Source organism: Budorcas taxicolor, chromosome 18, assembly GCF_023091745.1.
Source record: "Budorcas taxicolor isolate Tak-1 chromosome 18, Takin1.1, whole genome shotgun sequence".
Taxonomy (NCBI): domain Eukaryota; kingdom Metazoa; phylum Chordata; class Mammalia; order Artiodactyla; family Bovidae; genus Budorcas; species Budorcas taxicolor.
The window spans coordinates 6,322,070-6,340,513 of record NC_068927.1 but is presented as its reverse complement, the minus strand read 5'-3'; the positions used below and the strand labels follow the sequence as shown (position 1 = coordinate 6,340,513).

The 18,444-nt window shown below is 44.1% G+C and overlaps 1 protein-coding gene across 1 annotated transcript in view; it reads left to right on the top strand.

Moving 5' to 3' along the window:
• ADAMTS18 (ADAM metallopeptidase with thrombospondin type 1 motif 18) overlaps positions 1–18,444 on the top strand; it is a 150,253-nt gene that overhangs the window by 76,948 nt on the left and 54,861 nt on the right. Inside the window, exons 7-12 of the mRNA XM_052656549.1 lie at positions 837–996; positions 1,601–1,706; positions 3,770–3,907; positions 6,004–6,157; positions 14,232–14,327; positions 17,275–17,423. Coding sequence (XP_052512509.1) covers positions 837–996; positions 1,601–1,706; positions 3,770–3,907; positions 6,004–6,157; positions 14,232–14,327; positions 17,275–17,423 — 803 coding nt within the window. The remainder of the gene's footprint in view (positions 1–836; positions 997–1,600; positions 1,707–3,769; positions 3,908–6,003; positions 6,158–14,231; positions 14,328–17,274; positions 17,424–18,444) is intronic.

The following is an 18,444-nucleotide window of genomic DNA, read 5'->3' as shown; positions in this document are numbered from 1 at the left end:
AAACGCAGTAATGAATGGACAAAGCAGAGAGTCAGAGGTGAGGCAAAAATGAATATAACTGCCAGATCTCTAGTGCTCCAGAGGTCAACAATCTATCAAATTATTCTTAGAATTTTAGAAAAGAAGAAAAGGTGTATGTTGTCTGGGAGATACTTCTACTTTACTACTTATACTGTTCCCAAGGACTCAAAGTCAGCAGCATCCTAATTCACTGATAATTAAGGGTTTTGTCTAAAAACTCTCAACTTGGCCCAAGTTAATAGTTCTTAGGAAAAATTTGATTAAAAAATTATTTTAAGAGTAGGTCCTTGCTTACCCTTTAGAATATTGTAATTATTTGTTTCTTCATCCATCCAGTGAGCTTTCAGTTTATTGACTGATGGACTGTAACTATGATGTGCTGAGCCCTTTCCTGGAAATTTTGACATAGGAGTAAGCAAGCCATGATCAGTTCTGTCCTCATAACCAACTGAAGGACCCACTGAACTTTACCCCACTAAGCAATAATTATTTGTAAAAGCAGTAACAGTTCTATAAAGATGGTACCAGTGTGAGACGGACAAAGGTGCTTCTAACTGATGCCAATTTATTTGTTATAGAAATACAACTGGTCACAAAGCACACTGCTGAAACTCTGTGGTTACTTCCAATATTGTGAACATTTACCTGCAACGGTTTTAAACACCAATTACATCCAACCTTAGCTCAGGTGTTTTCCCCTGTTGACCCTTCCCCCAGAAACATGATGCTTCTGTGTTTGCCTGTACAAATGGAGTGATGCGACATTCTCACATCTGTCACGCATCCACACTTTGACTTGTGCGGTTTTCCTGTAGGGAGGATTGCTGATCAACCACCATGCAGACCAGTCTCTGAATAGTTTCTGTCAGTGGCAGTCTGCCCTCGTTGGAAAGAACGGCAAGAGGCATGACCATGCTATCTTACTCACGGGATTTGATATCTGTTCCTGGAAGAATGAACCGTGTGACACTCTAGGTATGATATGAACACGTGCTTCAGGCACACCCATGTCAGCTAAAAGCACAGGCTGGAAACTTTCTGTTGGGTGAGTGGCTCTTGGGATTCTTATTAAGGAGATAATCTTTAAATTGTGGAGTATCCTCATTGTTCCCTCTCTGAATATCGTTCTGTTTAACTGAACAGTGTGCAATGGGGACCCCTTTACTTTATTCCCGTTATGTTTTTCTTTATTAAGCTTTGTAATGATCCTGCAGGCATGAGATCAATTATCATTTAACTACGCAAGTTGTAGGTTATTCCCAAAGCATCTTGAGTGCAGAGCTGGATAGCTGAAAAGAGCCTGCCTAGTCTCTGTGGCATTCAACTGTGCCCCTAAGTAAGCATGCTTTTTTAAAAAAGTTGTTTGAACTTTGAAGGACTCAGCTGAAAGTATCTTTAAAAAGAAACAAAATGTTAAGTTCTACTCTTATCTATAAGAGAGGACAGAGAGCCATATACCTTTAGCGTTTTTTCTGCAAAAAAAAAAAAATCATCTTTTAAACTAAAAGTGTGCACAGCATTTGGACATCAGAAATGATCAGGAGTGTTTCCTTTGGATTTGAAATTGCTCTCTCAACAGGGTTCGCCCCCATCAGTGGGATGTGCAGCAAGTACCGTAGCTGTACAATCAATGAGGACACAGGGCTTGGCCTGGCCTTCACCATCGCTCACGAGTCAGGGCACAAGTAAGTGACCGCTCGATGCACCGCTTTATATGAAAGCCAGTTGGGTGGTTCATTGGCTTTGCTCTATAGGACACATCTTATATAAGGTTTACAATAGTACTTGACTGTTTTTTCCATTTGTGGAAGTTGCTCAGTCGTGTCTGACTCTCTGAGACCCCATGGACTGGAGCCCGTGGGCTCCTCAGTCCATGCAGTTCTCCAGGCCAGAATACTGGAGTGGGTAGCCGTTCCCTTCTCCTTGGGATCTTCCAAACCCAGGTCTCCCACATTGCAGGCGGGTTCTTTACCGTCTGAGCCACCAGGGAAGCCCATGAATACTGGAGTGGGTATCCTATCTCTTCTCCAGGGGATCTTCCCAACCCAGGAATCGAATCAGGGTCTCCTGCAATGCAGGCAGTTTCTTTACCAGCTGAGCTAACAGGGAAGATCACACTTTACTGAAAGAAGGGCCCCAACAAGGGCCAGTCATTGTCAAGGCTCTTGTTGAATATGTGATAGTTGTTGGGTACTTAGTAGTCCATTGTGTGTGTAAATGGACTTTGCTGTTGTTGTTCAGACTGTAAGTAACATGGCCTAATAGTTAAATTATGAAGGAGACAAATCATAAGATTTTGATAAAACTTTTGACATGTACCAAAGAAAATGCATATTATCTTTTTATAGGCTGTCAAATCAAACTTAGGAAATTTAAAAAAAATTTGAAGTTCAAAATCCAATTCAATTGGATTTCTTATATCTGGAAAACTACACTAAGGTGCTGGTTTAATGACCGTTCCCTCTTAGAGGAATGGCTTTGATCTCTCCCCACCTTATCCCCCTTTCTGTGACTCTTACTCTTTCCTTTGGTGCTTTATACATAAATTTCCCTCTGCTTTTGACTTTCACGAATCTATTTAGAAAGACTGTCTCCCAAACAAACCCCTTAGCTTCTTGGTTAGGTACAAAGAAGAACCGAATTGGGCAAAGTGGAGCTTGGGAAACGGCTTTCCCTGAGTGTATGCTGAGGTTAATAAATACCTATGTGTGGATCCATCACCTCTAATGCCGTGTATCAGCACGTGTATGTTGAATCTAGAAAGGTAGCCTAGATCCTATTTTTCACAAAGCCGAAAGTGAGACACAGATGATGCAGAGGACAAATGTGTGGACACCCAGGGGGAAGAGGCAGTGGGATGAACTGGGAAACTGAATTGATGTATGCACACCGCTGTGGATGCAACAGATAATTAGGGGACCTGCTGTAGCACAGGGGCCTCTACTCAGGGCTCTACGGTGACTAAAAGGGAAGGGAACCTGAAAAAGAGGGGGCATGTGTATACGTATAGCTGATTCACTTTGCTAGACAGTAAATACAAACACAGTATTGTGAAGCAACCAGTAAAAATTAATTAAAATTTTTTTTTAAATCCCTGGGGCCCTCACTGATCAGCTCACAGTATGCAGCCATCCTGCCATTACTAACCTGATAAACTGAGAGGAATGATGGGAAAATGGCTGGTTTGTAGACGAGAGTCACAACAGAATCATTGTTGTTGTTGTTCAGTCATATCCGACTCTTTGCAACCCCATGGACTGCAGCACATCAGGCTTCCCTGTCCTTCGCTAATCTCCTGGAGCTTACTCAAACTCACGTCCATTGAGTCGGTGATGCCATCCAACCATCTCATCCTCTGTCAGCTGCTTCTCCTCACGCCTTCAATCTTTCCCAGCATCAGGGTCTTTTCCAATGAGTAGGCTCTTCGCTTCAGGTGGCCAAAAGTATTGGAGTTTCAGCTTCAGCGTCAGTCCTTCCAATGAATATTCAGGGCTGATTTCCTTTAGGATGGACTGGTCGGATCTCCTTGCAGTCCAAGGGACTCCCAAGAGTCTTCTCCAGCACCACAGCTCAAAAGCATCACTTCTTCGGCCCTCAGTCTTCGTTACGGTCCAGCTCTCTTTTCTTACAGTTTCAGTAACTCTGTCCCTCACTTGGGTTCCCTGATTCTCAGTACACCTTTCTCGTCCTCTGCTTGCAGTTTGGAAAATGGGTTTCCGGAAGCCTGTCTGTTTGCTTTCTGTCCTAGTTTCGGCATGGTTCATGATGGAGAAGGCAATCCCTGCAGGAAAACGGAAGGCAGCATCATGTCCCCCACGCTGACCGGAAACAATGGTGTGTTCTCATGGTCTTCTTGCAGCCGGCAGTACCTCAAGAAATTCCTTAGGTAAGAAGACAGGCCAGGGCCAAGGGCGCTCCCCGGTTCGGAGGAGTGACCGTGAATGGTGCTCAGTAGACACGAAAGCAAGTACTTGGTGGGTTGATGGTGATGATGATATTGTCGTGACTGTGGCTGAAAAAAATACATGGAAGGCCTAATACTGTGTTACATGTTCTCCACATAATGCCGCAGTCAGTCCTCACATCAGTCCTATTATTATCCTCGTTTTAGAGTTGAGGAAATTGAGTCTTAGGCTGGTTAATAGTGTTCCTGAAGGTTCTACAGCTGGTAAGTTGAGGACAAAAGACACCCTTAGATCTGTTATGTCTCCAAAATCTGTGCTTAGAACTGTCTGCTCTAAGACATCCAGAGGTTGCTGGGTATATTATCTTTTTATTGTGACTGATTATTTTAATCTAGTCAATCAACTCAGTCATAAGAGTATTAAGAGTACTAAAATAGAGTGTTTGTTTTACAATGAATGGAGCATTGTGGTGATTGGCTATTTTGTTTGAAATGGCCAGGAGCTAACTCGGTGTCCAAAAGACATCCAAAGGGCATGAAAGGTATGTAAAATTCCTCTGGTAACTCAGAACTCCTAGATTTATTTCATTAGTAAAATGGGAGTTAGCGAGTTAGGAATCTCTTTGATTCATATTAAATGATGAACACCAGCTTGAAACGCTTTGAAGTTTCCTTTGATTTTATTGAATATAATACATATTTAACCATTTGGACATTATGCAACACTAGAGGCATTAGACATGTATGTATGTATCTCATTTTTCATATGTGTGTAGATATACCTTGTTAATCTATGTTGATGCACAAGAACACTCAGGTTCTAAAGGCATCGCCTCTTGACCAGGTATTAGGGAAACTAACCAAGTTTATTTGGGAATTGATATTCTTAATACTTTTTCTTTAACCTGTACCATTGCTTATTATATGCAGATGTTTACAGACTTAGCCATACACACAGTCAAGGATGATTCAGTGGAAGGATGTCAAGCCAAATCATGCCCCAAAGGACAGTGAAATATTGACAAAGCTTTTGTTATGTGACTTTGTCACACAGGAGATTTTCTTACTAGTTTTAAATTTATGGTCTGGGGCCTAAAGTTACGTTTCCTATCTCATGTGAGAATGAAGTCAATAAATATGACAAATCAAGGTCAACTTAGTATAAATTGAAGTTCTTACTATAAATTGAATGTCACGAATATGATATAGTTAGATTCGTTTGGCTGATGATGACAATAAGAACAACAAAAGCTAACTTTGAATGCTTCCTGTGCTGTGTTGAGCGTGTTACTTTGTCTTGCTTGATCTGTGAACAACTCTTACAGAAGTCAGATTATGTTAGTAATCAGATACGTAGGAGTTGGTCATATCGGCTTGGTTGACTAGGACCCCCATCTGTCTGACTCCAAAGTCATGTGTAACCACCATGCTGTTTTATCTCTCACTGATACCCTAGTTTAATTATTTAAATAAGTGGAGATAAGGTGCATGAAAATCCATCCCATTTGGACTGTGTTTTTTTCCAACACATCCCAGGTCAGTATACCTCAGGGAGATTGTTCTGCTTTGTTCCCATTGTGTCCTTTCTCCTGATTTCTTTCAAAAACCTTTTTCATTTGTTGCTCATAAAGATTACTGGAGGTAAAATATATCTTCGACCACACCCCATTATCTGTTTAAAACAAACAAACAGAGCATGACTTTCAACTTTGTGGAGACAGGTAATTGTCTCTAGTTTATTTAAATTATGACTTTAGTACTCACCACAGAGCAGGCACTCAGTAAAAATTTGTTGAATATTGTTGAATGAGACTGTTGGGGAAAGTTGACGTTTCCCATCTCCTTGCAGGTCAAGTTTAACCAATCAGATAACCGTAACTTCCAGTCCCACGTAAACACTCTGTGGTCCTGTAAATTTCATTTTGCTAGACAGGACAGGACTCACTCTTAATTTTAAGCATGTGCCTATTGCTTTGCCATGTTACATTTTCCTTTGCATGAACGCATTCAGAAGTACAGTGTTCTGTGTGGCAAGATCGCAGAGAAACATGGTAACTAACAAGGATGTGTTATTGCAGCACACCTCAGGCTGGGTGTCTGGTGGATGAGCCCAAGCAAACGGGACAGTATAAATATCCAGACAAACTACCAGGACAGATTTATGATGCTGACACACAGTGCAAGTGGCAGTTTGGAGCCAAAGCCAAGTTATGCAGCCTTGGTTTTGTGAAGGTATGTTTGCTTGTGATTTCAAACTTGCTAAGATTCTATCGTGTCCCTGTGTACCTAACAGAAGGATAAACGTTTGGTTTGCTAAGGCCAAGGGTTAGAGTCTGGGTTACCTCTGAAATGTCATTTGTTTGGCGTGATAATCAAGTGGCAATTTTACTGCCAATGAATTATCCAGACCTATCCCCCATAGACCATGCCTGGTTTAAATACCAAATTCCTCCTCTGTAGACAACGATTTTATCACAAGTAGTAAATCTAGATACAATGGCTTTCACCTAATGCTCGTAACTAATTCTGTTCATTTTGTTGTGTTTCATACTCTTATTTTTTTAATTAATTAGTTTAATTGAAGGATAATTACTTTACAATTTTGTGATGGGTTTTACCATACATCAACATGAATCAGCCGCAGATATACATGTGTCCCCCCGTCCTGAACCCCTCCTCCCACCTCCCTCCCCACCCCATCCCTCTGGGTTGTCCCAGAGTACCAGCTTTGGGTGCCTTGCTGCACACACAGAGCTTGCTCTGGTCGTCTATTTTCCGTACGGTAATGTACATGTTTCAGTGTTATTCTCTTAAATCATCCTACCCTCGCCTTTAATGTAATTCATATAAGACCATCGCCCTTTCAAAACGCACACATATACCTTTTACAGTGATATGAACACGATCTTTGGCAGCTAACCTCTTTTGGTATGTAAAAATTCAAGGTGTATCTTGAGTAATTTTAAGATTACTCAAGATTTTTGTGTGAAGTCTTTCTTTCAAGGAACACTTACCTGTTTTATAAATAAGTTTGTATTATTTTTTTTAGAACCTGCATATAAGCGATATCATATTATATTTGTCTTTCTCTGGCTTACTTCACTTAGAATGATAAACTTCCCAAGTGGTACAGTGTTAAAGACTCTGCCTACCAAATGCAGGAGACCCAAGAGACATGGGTTTGATCCCTGGGTCGGAAAGATCCCCTGGAGTAGGAAATGGCAATCCACTCTAGTATTCTTGCCTGGAGGATCCCCTTGGACAGGGGAGCCTGGTGGGCTACAGTCCATGGATCACAAAGAGTCAGACACGACTGAGCGGCTAAGCACAGCACAGTACACGTCTGTGTTGTTGCAGGTGGCACTACTTCATCTTTTTATGGCCAAGTAATATTCCATTATGTGTACATACACTGCATCTTCTTTATCCGTTCATCTTTGCTGCACTATGAAAGTGAAAGCCGCTCAGTCATGGCCGACTCTGCGTCCAGTCCATGGAATGCGCCTCTGTCCATGCAGTTCCCCAGGTCAGAATGCTGGAGTGGGTAGCAGTTCCCTTCTCCGGGGGATCTTCCCAACCCAGGGATCGAACCCAGGTCTCCCGCATTACAGGCGGATTCTTTACCAGCTGAGCCACCAGGGAAGCCCAAGAATACTGGAGTGGGTCACCTATCCCTTCTCCAGGGGCCCTTCCTGATCCAGGAATCGAATCAGGGTGTTAATCAACCATACACCAGTATAAAATTTAAAATTAAAAAAAGGAAGACGTATCTTTCTATGAAAAAGATACATGGGAAAAAGCAAAAGTCCAGGAGGTAGAAATGGGAGAAACATTCTTCTGATTGGTCAACAACCACGCCACTGACCATCTCAACGTCACTAAAAAGTAGAATCATTTTTAAGCTGGTTGCTTCCTAGTATCCAAAGAGAAATGTGGAAATCCTGGGTGTCTGGAGACCTGGAAATTATGGAGAGTGGCAGCTGCTCTTCGCATCTCTGTGTCTCTTCCCTCCCCTCCTCTCTCCTCTCTCCTCCTTTTCTCTACTACCGTTCCCACCGTGAGCAGCACCACCACCGCCCGTCACCCTGTAGCAACTGCTAATCAAGCCTCTGCTCCACACATGGCGTTCTGCTTAGAGACATATTTCACTTTTCCTCAACTTTCACAAAAGCCTTTTGAAGGGAGAATCATCACCTGCTTTTTAACTGGGGCTCAGAGAATTCCATTTGCCCAAAGCCACACAACTTTTAGATGGTAGAGGTTAAACATCTCCTCACCCATACTGATGAGTATGGGTGCTTCCTCCTCCTTAGGTAATTCCAGTGTTTCCTAAACTTCAGCATTAACGTTCAGTCCTTAAGAACTACTTTTATTAGTTGTGCCGTATCTCTGTATGATGACTCACTTGTTGCTTTTTTATGAATCAACCCACTTGAAAAAAAACAGAAGTCCAGTCCTAAGGAATAATAACCCCCAAATCACCGGTTTAATATGGGATTACGTGTGTTTCTAATGCAACGTAAGTGCATAGCTATTAGAAAAATGTATGCATACACCATCCACATTTTTCTGGTATATCCTCCATGGTGCATGGATCTTAATTTGGCAAACACTAGTCTCTCATGTGTATAAATTAACAAATTCACAATTACTTCTAACTAAGGGGAAGCTTTTGGCAGAAAAATGTGGCCATTCTTTTCTTGGAAAAAGCTTATCGGCTAACTTTGTCTCCTGTCATTCCATTCTTAAAGGTTTTGCTAGCTTATTCCTTTGCGAATCGTATATGCAGCGCTAAATATGCAACAAACGCACAAATGGTAATGACTTTGATTTTCCTTAGAAATATACAGTGAACTTCTAAAATGACTGTTGGGAACTCTGGTGGGCCAGTGGTTAGAGCTCTTCACTTTCACTGTCAAGAGTGTGGATTCAATCCTTGACTGGGGAGCTAAGATCCTGAAAGCCACACTCTGCAGCCAAAATAATAATAATAATAATAACTGTCATTACTTGAGGATCATATATTCCACAAGCATTTTTCAGATGCCCGTGCAGAGTTTAAACAACTCTCCTGAAGTTATAGATCTTTCTCTGGAACCAAACCATATTTTTGAAAGATAGCATCTCAGTGTGATGGTGTTTCCTGGGAAGTGGTGCAGAGGCACGTGGAAGTTCTAGACTAAAAGGCTGCAGAAATTGAAGAAGGCACAGACGTAGGGGTATCTGGAGGGGTCGGAAGATCCAATATACAAATGTCAAATCATTGTGTTGTATGTGTGTTCAGTCGAGTCTGACCGTGACACCCTGGACTGTAGCCCGCGAGGCTCCTCTATCCATGGGATTCTCCAGGCAAGAATACTGGAGTGGGTTGCCATTTCCTTCTCCAGGGGATCTTCCTGACCCAGGGATCAAACCCACGTCTCTTGTGTCTCCTGCACTGGCAGGTGGATTCCTTATCACCTGGGAATCCCATATGTCAGTTATTCTGTACTTGTTCAGTCACTCAGTCCTGTCCGACTCTTTGTGACCCCATGAACTGCAGCACGCCAGGCCTCCCTGTCCTTCACCATCTCCTGGAGTTTGCTCACTCATGTCCATTGAGTTGGTGATGCCATCCAACCATCTCATCCTCTGTTGTCCCCTTCTCCTCCTGCCCTCAGTCTTTCCTACCATCAGGGTCTTTTCTGGTGAGTTAGCTCTTTGCATCAGGTGGCCAAAGTATTGGAGCTTCAGCTTCAGCATCAGTCCTTCTAATGAATATTCAGGATTTACTTCCCTTAGGATTGACTGGTTTGATCTCCTTGCAGTCCAAGGGACTCTCAAGAGTCTTCTCCAACACCACAGTTCAAAAGCATCAATTCTTCGGTGCTCAGCTTTCTTTATAGTCCAACTCTCACATCCATACATGACCACTGGAAAAACCATAGCTTTGACTAGGCAGACCTTTGTTGGCAAAGTAATGTCTGCTTTTTAATATGCTGTCTGGGTTTGTCATAGCTTTTCTTCCAAGGAGCAAGCGTCTTTTAATTTCATGGCTGCAGTCACCATCTGCAGTGATTTGGGGACCCAAGAAAATAAAATCTGTCACTGTTTCCACTGTTTCCCCATCTATTTGCCATGAAGTAGTATATTAGTTATACCCCCAGTAAAAAATTATTTCAAAAAGAATTTGACATTGGGAGGAATAAAGAGAAACTTTCTAGTATCTAAATACAGCTACTTTGCAATCTATTAAATTTACTACATCACATTTCAACTTCTAGCAGCTCTCGCAGGGACTTAGATTCCAGCTGTATTGATGAGCTTGTAAGTTTCTCAGGCATTTCCTGGTTCCGTGTCCACAGGTCTTTGCGTGCTTTCCATCCTGAAATGCGGCATGGCCATGAGGACAAGTATCTCTCATTTTTTTATTACTATTGTTAAAGATTCAGCTCAGATATTACCTCTGTTTTTCCCCCAAGGAAACTTAAACTCCACTTTCCCTGAGCTCTATTTTCACCCTTTATGTCACCTTCATAGACTTGTGATGCTAATATTTTAACTCTCTGTGTATATCTCTTGCCTCAATAGATAGAGTGTCTGCAATGCCTGTCATGTGCCTGACGTATTAACAGATACTCAGTAATTGCTTATTGGATTTACAATGATAATCAAAGTCCACATATTTCTTGCGGCTGTTCCACATAGCATGTGGATCTTAGTTCCCTGAACAGGGATCGAACCTGCGTCTGCTGTGTTGGGAGCACGAAATCTTAACCCTTGGACTACCGAGGAAGTCTGGTCAAAGCCCATGTATTGTTAGCACTCCCATTTTCAGAACATGGACGATTTTGCCTCCATCTCTTTCTCATCACTCCTCAAGGAAGCAGGAGTGGCCTCTTGGAGAAAGAGAGGAGCCAAAGATGACCCTGGGGCTTGGGGGTTATGCAGCTAATAGGATGGGGGTGTCATAAGTGAGCTGCGGAGGCTGAACGTGGAACAGATTTGGGGGGACAGCTGGGGAATTGTGTTTTGGTTGTATTAAATTTGAGATGCTTGATAAAGTTGGATTGGCAGAGACCTTTAATCTTTGTGCATCTCATACTTCCCTTAAAGGGGCATCTGATCATTAGAAACAGTAGAAGGTGGGCACCCAGGGACCAGACGGAACAACGGACAGCGCTGAGACTCTTTCCTTAAAGGTCACATCTAGGCAACACAAGGCCTTTGGGGTCTCCATGGTTATTTTTTTCCCTTAAATTATGACTTAAGTCTAAGGAATTATAGATAAGGAAAAGTTAGATGAATAGGCTGAAAAAATAAAAAGAGGTAAGAACAAGAACAAAAAAAAGTGCAAACTCTGATTTCTGTTTCTCTTGAAAGGAAGCCTGCTCTGAAGGCTCTGGGGTAGTCAGAGCACGTCGTTGGCTATAATTACACTTGACTTCTGTGCTCCACCACAAAAGAAATAACATGTTCGCACAGCCTGTCGTATTTCTCTCTGGAATCCCTGTGTCTCTGTGTCTGGCTTGATATTCCCGGTCTCCTCCGGCTGCCCCTTTTCCTCGGCCCTGTGGCTTGGCGTTGGCCAGGGAATGGGGCCTCTGCTGCTTTGGTCCACTCTGGGGCCATTTTGGTGTCTGGCTCTGGGTGTGGGTTTTGGCTTGACCTGGGCTGTAAGACAGAAAGCAGTTTAATTCTGAAAGCCTTTCTCACTGCAGCTTGTTTCTGTGGTGACCTCCCATCCCTCCGTTTTGATAGAGACAGGTTTTTTCCACCTAAACTGGTCCCTCTTGGATCCAGGGTGACCCAGACGGGAACGCACGGAGATGGTAAACTTCATTCATCTGGTTGGAAGGCTGCCTCGTGCTTTCTACTAATGCCAGTGACAGGTCCATGTCCTGGGAAACGCTTCCATGTTGTGTCTTATGAGCTGTGCTGAGATTTGGAAATACTTTGTGCAAGCATGCTGAGTCACTTCAGTCGTGTCCGACTCTTTGTGATCCCACAGACTGTAGCCCGCCAGGCTCCTCTGTCCATGGGATTCTTCAGGCAAGAGTACTGGAATGGTTTGCCATGCCCTCCTCCAGGAGATCTTCTCAACCCAGGGATCAAGAGGTCCTTCCCTTCTCATTTTAAGAGACACATTATACAACCCACAAGACGAGGCTCACTGCCTGCACCTCCTGTTTCCCTATGTTTTCTGTCTAATGGAACACTTTTGTTGCGAAAGATTTCTAAGTACGTTCTTGCCATGTTTTTCTAACCATGGAATCTCTGTTAACTGGAATGCTTGGAGAATTGGGTGCCTGGTTCACTGGATTTTCAGGGCGCCAACAAGTGACCATAAAAATCAGGTTGTTTCCTCCCTCGTTGTTAATGTTTTCCCCAAAATGGACCTTGGTCAATAGAATGTGGCAAATGAAACAGAATGACTCTGGTGATTCGTGATTTTGACCTTCCGCTTATGATGTCATTCTGAAAAGCAAGTTTACCTTTTGAACTGGAAGGAATCTGGTTCAGGCACTTTACTTTATAAATAGACAGTCAAGGGGCAGAGAAGTTGAAAGCTTTTTGACATCCGTTGGTAGTAAATGAAGATCCAGTGTGGTGGGCAAGGACCCAGACTCTGGAGTCTCACCTCTTTGCCACTTACCAGCTTGGTGACTTGACAGCTTGAGAGTGTTAGCATCTTACTCAGTTCCCTCACCTGAACAAGTTGATATAAGGCAATGGCCCCCAGGCTTTTAGGCACGAGGGACTGGTTTTGTGGAAGACAATCTTTCCATGGAGCAAGGCAGTGGCAAGGGAGTAGATTCAGGATGACTCAAGCACATGGCATTTATTGTGCTCATATGAGAATCTAATGTCGCCACTGACCTGACTGGAGGCAGAGATCAAGCCGTAATGAGCATGATGGGAGCAGCTGTAAACACAGATGAGGCTTCACTCACTCACCCGCAGCTCACCTCCTGCTGTGCATCCCAGTTCCTAACAGGCCTGTACTGGTACATGCCCTGGGGCTTGGGGGTCCCAATGTGAAGGACTAGTGTCTGCCACTAAATGACGTTAATGACAGTATTCATTACCTGCAGCTGCTGTAATCAGTTTCCACGAACTGACTGAGTTAAAACAGCTCAGATGTATTTCATTGCAGCTCTGGAGGTAGACCTCTAAAATGCATCACACTGGTCTGAAGTCAGGAGTTGGTGAGGTTGTGCTCCTTCTGAAAACTCTAGAAGAGCAGGCATTTTCTTGCCTTCTCCAGCCCCCCAAAGCTGCTTGTACCCCTTGATTCATGGCCTCCTCCTCCCTCTTCAAAAGCCAGCAACACCTCCCTGCGTGCTCCCCACAGAGCCATCTCTCTGGTTTTCTTCTGGCACCCTCTTCTCTGTTTAAGGACCCTTGTGATTACCTGGGGTCCATCTGGAAAATCTAAGACCATCTCCATCCCAAAGGCAATGGATTAACACCATCAATTTAATTTGCAACTTTAATTCTCCTTTGCTCTATCACCTAGGACAGTCACAGGTTCCTGGAACTAGGATGTGGTTGTTTGCATGGGGGAGGGCATCATTCTGCCTAGTACAATCCCGCTTGCTGTTTAGTCACTCAGTTGTGTCCGACTCTGCGACCCCATGAACTGTAGCCCGCCAGGCTCCTCAGTCCATGGGATTTCCCAGGCAAGAATACCGGAGTGGGTTGCCATGTCCTTCTCCCATCTTCTGCCATTTCCTTCTCAAGCAAATAAATTAGCTTGAGAGTTAATTGATTTCATAGGTCTGGTGTAAGAATGAAGTTGTCCAAATGCTTGAAAGTTATAAAGGTCAAGAAGGCAATGGTGATTACACTTTTATCCTTGGGAATAACCCTTCTGAGGCAAGTGCTGATTTGACCACTTATTCATAGATGAGGAAACTGCCGTTTAAAGGGCTTCTATAGCTTGTTCATAGGTCATGCAACCCAGGAAATGGAGGACAAGGCTTTGAATCAGAGTTTCATTAATCCAGTCTTGATCTATTCTACTTTGACGATGATAGTCGTGATGATGGTGGTATGCCGAATCTCTTAGTTAAAAGTGTCTAAATTAACTATTGTTACCTCTTAGTCATTACTAAACACATACGAATATACAGATAATGTAGAAATTTCCTGCTTCTATGTTTGCTAGGACGTGTTACCAGTTACTTTGCCACCGCTAACTTCATTTGCCTCTCCTTTCCAGATAACATCCCATTTCAGCCACCTCAAAACAGAATATGGTGTACAACAGCTTTGGGTATTTTTATTGTATCCTCACACTTACCGGCTCCTTCTTTCCTTTCAGGACATTTGCAAATCCCTTTGGTGCCACCGAGTGGGCCACAGGTGTGAGACCAAGTTCATGCCTGCCGCGGAAGGGACCGTTTGTGGCTTGAGTATGGTAAACTGCATACTTGCTAGTTTTTAGTTCTAGAGACTTAATAATGCAGTGGACCCAAACTATTTGTACCATGACCTCAGAATGGAATGCTTTGGCTGCGTCTATTTTCTGACTTCGCTTTAAATTAACTAGCTATTCTTTAGCAGCTTTTCTAAAACTCAATGCTAATATAACCGAGTTGGCTCCATTTTTTTTTTAAGAAGGGTTTTTTTCCTTTTGCCTTTGTTTTCCATTTTTAGATGGAGGCTTGGGCTCAAGTGTTTCTCTTTCAATGAGCTGGAGGGTTTCATTGTCTGTTTGCTGTTTTAACAAATTTTATTTATTATTTGGCTACGTCAGCTCTTAGCTGCGGCCCACAGAACCACCTTTGGGCCATGCAGGCTCTTCATTGCAGCACACGGACCCTCTAGTGGAGGTGCTCAGACTCAGTGGTTGCAATGCATGCGCTTAGTTGCTCCACAGCATGTGGGATCTTAGTTCCCCAGTCAAGGATTGAACCCATGCCCCCTGCATTGCAAGGCGGATTCTTAACCCCTGGACCACCGGGGGAGTCCCTCAACTGTTTGCTTTTTAAACTTGATTCGGTATAGACAAGTCTCAGGAAGCAGGTATTTCCTTTAGTAACAAAGAGAGGATTGTCCCTCCATACAGCACATCCGAGACTCCCCTCCCAGGGCCAGCACTGAGCTTCTGACATGCCCGATAGTGGCATTCTGTCCCTTATAGCAAATTCTCTTAGATTAGAAATACCTAAATGTTCTAATAGTTGTTGTTCAGTCACTAAGTTGTGTCCCACTCTTTGTGACCCCATGGACTGCAGCACACCAGGCCTCCCTGTACTTCACCATCTCCCAGAGCTTGCTCAAACTCATGTCTGTTGAGTTGATGATGCCATCCAACCATCTCATCCTCTGTCATCCCCTTCTCTTCCTGTCCTCAATCTTTCCCAGCATCAGGGTCTTTTCCATTGAGCTGGCTCTTTCCATCAAGTGACCAAAGTATTGGAGCTTCAGCATCAGTCCTTCTGGTGAATATTCAGAGTTTATTTCCTTTAGGATTGGCTGGTTTGAGCTCCTTTCTGTCCAAGGGACTCTTCCAGAACCACAATTCAAAAGCATCAATTCTTTGGTGCTCAGCCTTCTTATGGTCCAACTCTCACATCAGTATATGACTACTGGAAAAACCATAGCTTTCACTATATGGGCCTTTGTCAGCAGAGTGATGTCTCTGCTTTTTAATATGCTGTCTAGGTTTGTCATAACTCCTTCCAAGGAGCAAGTGGTCTTTTAATTTCATGGCTGTAGTCACTGTCCGCAGTGATTTTGGAGCCCAAGAAAATAAAATCTGTCACTGCTTCCATGTATTTATTTGCCATGAAGTGATGGGACTGGATGCCATAATCTTAGTTTTTTGAATGTTGAGTTTTAAACTAGCCTTTTCACTTACTTCCTTCACGCTCATCAAGAGGCTCTTTAGTTCCTCTTTACTTTCTGCCATTAGAGCTTAGGTGACTGAGTTTAACCCCAGTCTCTGCTAATTGTGTTGCTAGTTGGGTAGTTTGAGCAAGTTAGTATTTCTTTGCTAAATTTCTCTCACTCATTTATTCACTGCTATATGCTTTGAGAGAGTTGTATTAGTTACTGCGGATCAAGTTTCCCCCACCCTTCTGTGGCATCCTTGTGGACCTATAAGCAGCTTCATAAACTGTAGCTGCTTCCGTTATTGCTGTTGGCTGTTGTAATTTTGTCACAACCACTGAGCTTAGCCCAGGAAAATCATATTCCTGGTGGGGAAGGTTCAGATTCATGCTTATGGTTGACAAAATCCTCAAATGACCCATCGTCCCCCCTTCAAAGTTCTGAGGCATGCTGTATGATTTCGTGCAAACTCTGAAGTGGCAACGAATCTGGGGAAAGAAAACTGGGGGAGCTCATCAGCACGTGGCAAGGAATTGAGAGGAAGTCCTCGCTTGACCTCATCACAATACACTCGCAGCCAAGCCTTCCAAACAGTAAACAGCCACAAAGCCAAGGTGTCATGAGGGAAAAGTGGAGATTTGAAAGTGAAAACTCCCTCCCCTTAATTCTGTAACCGAACCCCCACTCCTCGGTAGAACCTGGCACGATCCAAACCCTGACTCTTTGGATCTCATTGCAGCGGCTTTTGGGCAAGTGTGCAGTCATGCTAAGTCATGCAGAACTTGCTCATAATAAAATCACCACAGCGGGAAGAAAACCTCTCCTTGGGGGCCCCCAAGGACAGAGGCAACCCACATAACTGGACTGGAGGACAAAGGAGAATGCAGACGGAAAGATCAGCACAGATTCTGCTCTTGAACTTGAGCAGATCACCAGCCCAGGAGACACCCAGAGCTAGTTTGGAAAGGACACTCCGCCCAAAGTCATCAGCCGGACCTTTCATACAGATGGAAGGGCAAAGGGTGTTACCTAGAAGCACAGTTTGTGTGGCCCGAAAGCTACTTGGTTTCATCAGAAATGCTCTTACGGGGACGGTTTGGAATAAAAATGTATGCGTAATTATACCTGTCTCTCTGATGCAATAATCATCATGATAAATTCTGTGTTCCTGTCTGAAAAACTGATTCCCTTGGAAGCCATGCGCCCCGTTGTTTGCAAATGTCGAGGCAGGCTCCGTGGTCACGTCTGTGCTGCCTCCCTGGGCTCTTGGGTGCACCTCATCTGCACGTGTCCCCCGGACGGCTCACAAAGCCTGCCCTACGCAGCCCGCTGGTGACAGATGCTGTTTCCCGTAGATGTCAGCCATTCAGACTGCACGTGGTGAACACGGCAGGTGTGGCTAGCAATGCCTTGACAGCATCTGCAGCCTCCTGTTTGCCACCAGATGGGTTTTCCCCATTGTCCCGCAGGTGTCTAACCTCCGCCTGCTCTCCCAGCTGGTCTCTGAATGTCACATATTGTTTTCACAGTGGTGTCGGCAAGGCCAGTGTGTCAAGCTGGGGGAGCTGGGGCCCCGGCCCATCCATGGCCAGTGGTCTGCCTGGTCGAAGTGGTCAGAGTGTTCCCGAACGTGTGGTGGAGGCGTCAGGTATCAGGAGAGACATTGCAACAACCCCAAGTAAGGCTCCGACAGAAAGTCCGTGTTTGTAAAACTCAAACTTTCAACCTGCTCCATCTTGCCTATTTGTTTATCTTGCTGATGCCTGTTTTTAAGGGTGGTTTTCTTCTGTCTGGTTAATAGCAATCAACGAGGGCTTTACTGTTTGTATACAAACACTGTATATACTTCCCTGGTGCCTCAGCGGTAAAGAACCCACCTGCCCATGCAGGAGACTCATGTTCGATCCCTGGGTTGGGGAGATCCCCTGGAGGAGGAAGTGGCACCCCACTCCAGTATTCCTGCCTGGAGAATCCCATGGACAGAGGAGCCTGGCGGGCTACAGTCCCTGCTGCTTAGTTGCTCGGTCGTGTCCAACTCTTTGCAGCTCCATGGACTGCAGCCCGCCAGGCTTCCCTGTCCATGGGATTCTCCAGGCAGGAATACTGGAGTGGGGTGCCATTTCCTATTTCAGGGGATCGTCCCAACCCAGGGATCGAACCCATGTCTCTTGTGTCTCCTGCATTGTAGGCAGTTTCTTTACCCACTTAACCACCTGGGGGCTATAGTCCATGGGGTTGCAAAAGAGTCAGACACTTAACAACAGATCCACTGGGGGAGGTGTGCTGGGCAGAAACCTGAAAAGAGCAAAGGAGTTTATTCTTTGTGTGACTCTGCTGATCACAGATTCCAGTAATGGAGTGGGTTACTTTCAGCATCTAAATTAGAGCTGTGTGCCTGGGATACTGGAGAACATAGAAGCTTGGCTGGTAGACAGTGTGTGTGTGTGTGAGAAACTGATGACCTGGAGAAAGCATGTGGAGTTTTGCCCTGCAGGAATGTACATCAACACGTGTTGACAGATATGCCTGATTTTTAAAGAGAAACCAGAAATCTGAAAAAAATGTGTGAAATTTCCCAATTTGTAAAATATCGACCACACATTCAGTGTTCTCTAGAAAAATAAAAGGCTGGGAGGACTCATCAAATACCTCTTGGGCGCCCTCTGATCTGGTGGCCTTGAGATTCTGAGCTGTCTGTC